The sequence below is a fragment of the Oncorhynchus keta genome, unplaced genomic scaffold (genome assembly GCF_023373465.1).
Source record: "Oncorhynchus keta strain PuntledgeMale-10-30-2019 unplaced genomic scaffold, Oket_V2 Un_contig_8529_pilon_pilon, whole genome shotgun sequence".
NCBI lineage: Eukaryota > Metazoa > Chordata > Actinopteri > Salmoniformes > Salmonidae > Oncorhynchus > Oncorhynchus keta.
In genome coordinates, this window is record NW_026290103.1 from 72,501 (window position 1) to 78,747 (window position 6,247).

The following is a 6,247-nucleotide window of genomic DNA, read 5'->3' on the forward strand; positions in this document are numbered from 1 at the left end:
ACACACAGCCCACCTCTATACACAGCCCACCTCTATACACACAGCCCACCTCTATACACAGCCCACCTCTACACACACAGCCCACCTCTATACACACAGCCCACCTCTACACACAGCCCACCTCTACACACAGCCCACCTCTACACACACATCCCACCTCTATACACACAGCCCACCTCTATACACAGCCCACCTCTACACACACAGCCCACCTCTATACACAGCCCACCTCTACACACAGCCCACCTCTACACACACAGCCCACCTCTACACACACAGCCCACCTCTACACACACAGCCCGCCTCTACACACAGCCCATCTCTACACACAGCCCACCTCTATACACACAGCCCACCTCTATACACAGCCCACCTCTACACACAGCCCACCTCTACACACAGCCCACCTCTATACACAGCCCACCTCTACACACAGCCCACCTCTACACACCCAGCCCACCTCTACACACACAGCCCACCTCTATACACACAGCCCACCTCTACACACACATCCCACCTCTATACACAGCCCACCTCTATACACAGCCCACCTCTACACACACAGCCCACCTCTACACACATAGCCCACCTCTACACACAGCCCATCTCTACACACAGCCCATCTCTACACACAGCCCACCTCTACACACAGCCCATCTCTACACACAGCCCATCTCTACACACAGCCCATCTCTACACACAGCCCATCTCTACACACAGCCCATCTCTACACACACAGCCCACCTCTACACACAGCCCATCTCTACACACAGCCCATCTCTACACACACAGCCCATCTCTACACACACAGCCCACCTCTATACACAGCCCACCTCTACACACACAGCCCATCTCTACACACAGCCCATCTCTACACACAGCCCATCTCTACACACATCTCTACACACAGCCCATCTCTACACACAGCCCACCTCTATACACAGCCCATCTCTATACACACAGCCCATCTCTATACACACAGCCCACCTCTACACACAGCCCACCTCTACACACACAGCCCACCTCTATACACACAGCCCACCTCTACACACAGCCCACCTCTACACACAGCCCGCCTCTACACACACATATCCACCCGTCCACATCTTAGTACTCCAGCTACTGTAACCCTGCTGAACTCTGTGGCCCGGGACCATATCCACCCGTCCACATCTTAGTACTCCAGCTACTGTAACCCTGCTAAACTCTGTGGCCCGGGACCATATCCACCCGTCCACATCTTAGCCTCTCAGGGACCTTGCTGCATTACTCTCTTTGCACTCTTCACAGTACTACTGGTCTCTGACATTGCTTTGCAAAGTCTCATTAACTTCATTAGGGTAGGGGCACTATTTTCACCTCCAGATGAAATGCATGTCCAAAGTAAACTGCCTGTTACTCAGGCCCATTAGATCAAACTGTTTCAGACTGAACAGAGCTTCATTAGATCAGACTGAACAGAGCTTCATTAGATCAGACTGAACAGAGCTTCATTAGATCAGACTGAACAGAGCTTCATTAGATCAGACTGAACAGGGCTTCATTAGATCAGACTGAACAGGGCTTCATTAGATCAGACTGAACAGAGCTTCATTAGATCAGACTGAACAGAGCTTCATTAGATCAGACTGAACAGAGCTTCATTAGATCAGACTGAACAGAGCTTCATTAGATCAGACTGAACAGAGCTTCATTAGATCAGACTGAACAGAGCTTCATTAGATCAGACTGAACAGAGCTTCATTAGATCAGACTGAACAGAGCTTCATTAGATCAGACTGAACAGAGCTTCATTAGATCAGACTGAACAGAGCTTCATTAGATCAGACTGAACAGAGCTTCATTAGATCAGACTGAACAGAGCTTCATTAGATCAGACTGAACAGAGCTTCATTAGATCAGACTGAACAGAGCTTCATTAGATCTCACTGTTTCCTTCCTTGTTTCTGTTACAGGTTAGATATATCCTTTTTACTGTGTGTGTGTGTGTGTGTGTGTGTGTGTGTGTGTGTGTGTGTGTGTGTGTGTGTGTGTGTGTGTGTGTGTGTGTGTGTGTGTGTGTGTGTGTGTGTGCGTCTGTCTTTCCAGGTCAGCAGAGATTGGTGGGCATGGCTGTGGGCGTGTTCCTGCTTCTGGCTGTTCTGATTGGTCCGATCGCTGTGACACGCTATGTCCTGAAGAGCACAGACCCCACCCCCACAGCTCTGGTACCCATCCACTAAGCCATAATCATAATATATGTGTGTTTGCAACAAGATCTCATTGTTTCACGGTGAAATTTGACACATTATTGACAAGTAATTTTTTTGAACCTGTTTAGCTTTCATTCCATGTGTTTAGAGGTTTTACAACAGGGTTGAATCAGAAACACCTTGACAGGTAACAGTTAAGACATTAATTCAGACTGGTTAAGAATAGAACTCAGGTTTGGGATGATGTTAAATATATATATATATATATTATGGTAATAGCTTCGTGGAGTAAGCTGTTGCCTATGGCTCTGAGGTTTGTGGGTGTGACCCCAGTGCTAAGCAGTAAGCTGTTGCCTATGGCTCTGAGGTTTGTGGGTTTGACCCCAGTGCTAAGCAGTAAGCTGTTGCCTATGGCTCTGAGGTTCGTGGGTTTGACCCCGGTGCTAAGCAGTAAGCTGTTGCCTATGGCTCTGAGGTTTGTGGGTTTGACCCCAGTGCTAAGCAGTAAGCTGTTGCCTATGGCTCTGAGGTTCGTTGGTTTGACCCCAGTGCTAAGCAGTAAGCTGTTGCCTATGGCTCTGAGGTTCGTGGGTTTGACCCCGGTGCTAAGCAGTAAGCTGTTGCCTATGGCTCTGAGGTTCGTGGGTTTGACCCCAGTGCTAAGCAGTAAGCTGTTGCCTATGGCTCTGAGGTTTGTGGGTTTGACCCCAGTGCTAAGCAGTAAGCTGTTGCCTATGGCTCTGAGGTTCGTGGGTTTGACCCCAGTGCTAAGCAGTAAGCTGTTGCCTATGGCTCTGAGGTTTGTGGGTTTGACCCCAGTGCTAAGCAGTAAGCTGTTGCCTATGGCTCTGAGGTTCGTGGGTTTGACCCCGGTGCTAAGCAGTAAGCTGTTGCCTATGGCTCTGAGGTTTGTGGGTTTGACCCCAGTGCTAAGCAGTAAGCTGTTGCCTATGGCTCTGAGGTTCGTTGGTTTGACCCCAGTGCTAAGCAGTAAGCTGTTGCCTATGGCTCTGAGGTTCGTGGGTTTGACCCCAGTGCTAAGCAGTAAGCTGTTGCCTATGGCTCTGAGGTTCGTTGGTTTGACCCCAGTGCTAAGCAGTAAGCTGTTGCCTATGGCTCTGAGGTTCGTTGGTTTGACCCCAGTGCTAAGCAGTAAGCTGTTGCCTATGGCTCTGAGGTTCGTTGGTTTGACCCCAGTGCTAAGCAGAAAGCTGTTGCCTATGGCTCTGAGGTTCGTGGGTTTGACCCCAGTGTTCTTTCTTCGGGTGATCTTTGGGTGAGTGCAAAATAGATCTGTCTTTAATGTTTGGGGAACATGGACAAACATCTAATATTGAAGTCCAAATTTAGTGATCTCCCTGGTGTGTGTTTGGGTGTTAACTCTGTCTCGGTGTGTGTGTTTGGGTGTTAACTCTGTCTCTGTGTGTGTGTTTGGGTGTTAACTCTGTCTCGGTGTGTGTGTTTGGGTGTTAACTCTGTCTCGGTGTGTGTGTTTGGGTGTTAACTCTGTCTCGGTGTGTGTGTTTGGGTGTTAACTGTCCCTGGTGTGTGTTTGGGTGTTAACTCTGTCTCGGTGTGTGTGTTTGGGTGTTAACTCTGTCTCGGTGTGTGTGTTTGGGTGTTAACTCTGTCTCGGTGTGTGTGTTTGGGTGTTAACTCTGTCTCGGTGTGTGTGTTTGGGTGTTAACTGTCCCTGGTGTGTGTTTGGGTGTTAACTCTGTCTCGGTGTGTGTGTTTGGGTGTTAACTCTGTCTCGGTGTGTGTGTTTGGGTGTTAACTCTGTCTCGGTGTGTGTGTTTGGGTGTTAACTCTGTCTCGGTGTGTGTGTGTGTGTGCAGGGTGTGTGTGTGCGTTCAGCAGGGTGCATGGTGACTCCGGAACAGGTGGTGTGTCTCCCAGTGATGTGTGGGACTGCCCCCTCTGGTTACCTGAGAGCTGTCATGACTTTTCACCTTGACGACCACCTGGAGACAGAGACCCTCCTACCCTGTTCCCTTGACAACCACCTGGAGACAGAGACCCTCCTACCCTGTTCCCTTGATGACCACCTGGAGACAGAGACCCTCCTGCCCTGTTCCCTTGACAACCACCTGGAGACAGAGACCATCCTGCCCTGTTCCCTACATACAGATATAGGATCAGCTTCCCCTCTCACAGTCTTTACGTTAACCATTAGTGGAGGAAATACAAAATGGACCCAAGATCAGCGTCTGGGGGCAACTTCACCTCACACCCTACTATCCCTGTCTACCTCCCCCTCTCCCTTGTCTTCCTCGTCTCTCTCCCCCTCTCCCTCCTCCACTCTCTCCTCTGGCTATGCTCTGGCCTGGGACAGTGTATCCAACCAGAGCGACACAGAGACACACACAGTCAGAATCACTGACAGAACTACTGACAGATGGGACAGGAGGTCCCAGCAGTCTCAGGATAGACTATCTGACTGTAAACTGTATTCTCCCGAGTTAGAGGTCAGGGGTCAGGGGTCGTGCTTAGATGTGCATTCTCCCGGAGCTAGTCTATGCTCCTTCAGTACATATGAACCTCGTCCTGACCCAACCCTAAACCTACCCGGACCTCTAACCCCTGACTCCTAACTATGTATGGGTAAGGATGGCAGGGCGGCTTGTATTTCTGATGCACATATTTACCTGTTTATTTTGAGTTGATTCTTTTAGTCCTGCCTGTCTTTCCCACCAAGGACCAATCGGTGTTGGGGCCCCGAATCTTACCTTTATGATTGACTAATAAAGGCACACACCCTGCACACACCGTGCACACACCCTGCACACACCCTGCACACACCCTGCACACACCCAGCACACACCCAGCACACACCCTGCACACACCCTGCACACACCCTGCACACACCCTGCACACACCCTGCACACACCCTGCACACACCCTGCACACACCCTGCACACACCCAGCACACACCCAGCACACACCCAGCACACACCCTGCACACACCCTGCACACACCCTGCACACACCCAGCACACACCCAGCACACACCCAGCACACACCCAGCACACACCCTGCACACACCCTGCACACACCCTGCACACACCCAGCACACACCCAGCACACACCCTGCACACACCCTGCACACACCCTGCACACACCCTGCACACACCCTGCACACACCCAGAACTTGTCCTTTGGAATGAGCATGGGAACCCCTGTCCTTTGGAATGAGCATGGGAACCCCTGTCCTTTGGAATGAGCATGGGAACCCCTGTCCTTTGGAATGAGCATGGGAACCCTTGTCCTTTGGAATGAGCATGGGAACCCCTGTCCTTTGGAATGAGCATGGGAACCCCTGTCCTTTGGAATGAGCATGGGAACCCCTGTCCTCGGTCTGACGTCACTACAGTTGGAAATAAGTGTTGTTGCTGTCATGTGTTTTTGTACTCTGTTGTCGGTTCTCTGTATAATGTTTTTATTCAAAATAAACCAATCAGATGTTCTCTACAATGTTTCTATTAAAAAATAAACCAATCAGATTCATGTTCAGAGTGTTTAACAGTCACATGTACAGGGTTGAGGTGTGACTGCAGGGTACAGGGTTTAACAGTCACATGTACAGGGTTGAGGTGTGACTGCAGGGTACAGGGTTTAACAGTCACATGTACAGGGTTACAGGTGTGACTGCAGGGTACAGGGTTTAATATCCAGGCTGTATCACATCCGGCCGTGATTGGGAGTCCCATAGGGCGGCGTGCAATTGGCCCAGCGTCGTCCGGGTTTGGCCAGGGTAGGTCGATATTGTAAAGAAGAATGGGGTCCCTGATGATCTTCTTGGCCTTCCTGCGACACCTGGTGCTGTAGCTGTCCTGGAGGGCAGGCAGCGCGTACTCAATGGTGCGTTCGGCTGCACGTATCACCCTCTGAAGCACCTTTCAGTCCACGGCGGGGGATTTGCCGTACCAATCTGTGATGCAGCCCGACCATATGCTCTCGAAGAACACTGTGAGGGCACTCGGGACATGCCGAATTTCTTCAGCAACCTGAGGAGGAAGAGTCGCTGTCATGCCTTCTTCACCACAGTGTCCATAT

The 6,247-nt window shown here is 50.6% G+C and overlaps 1 protein-coding gene and 1 long non-coding RNA gene across 60 annotated transcripts in view; one reads left to right on the top strand and one right to left on the bottom strand.

The window, feature by feature from the left end:
- LOC127926856 (uncharacterized) overlaps positions 1-1,949 on the bottom strand; it is a 4,472-nt gene extending 2,523 nt beyond the window's left edge. For 5 of the 10 annotated variants that reach the window (XR_008125297.1, XR_008125291.1, XR_008125299.1 and 2 more), the window contains exon 1: positions 1-738. This exon is cut by the window's left edge. This is a non-coding gene — a long non-coding RNA (uncharacterized LOC127926856). Of the gene's footprint in view, positions 739-1,004 lie in introns of those variants that run through there. The other 5 variants (XR_008125298.1, XR_008125294.1, XR_008125295.1 and 2 more) reach the window with 5 other exon arrangements.
- LOC127906149 (uncharacterized) overlaps positions 1-5,694 on the top strand; it is a 34,545-nt gene extending 28,851 nt beyond the window's left edge. For 8 of the 50 annotated variants that reach the window (XM_052512476.1, XM_052512475.1, XM_052512473.1 and 5 more), the window contains 2 exons: positions 2,089-2,207; positions 4,031-5,694. In XM_052512476.1, coding sequence (XP_052368436.1) covers positions 2,089-2,207; positions 4,031-4,786 — 875 coding nt within the window. In that variant the 3' untranslated portion in view covers positions 4,787-5,694. Of the gene's footprint in view, positions 1-1,955 lie in introns of all 50 variants that reach the window. The other 42 variants (XR_008125277.1, XR_008125276.1, XM_052512519.1 and 39 more) reach the window with 42 other exon arrangements.
- The last annotated feature ends 553 nt before the right edge of the window (positions 5,695-6,247 follow it).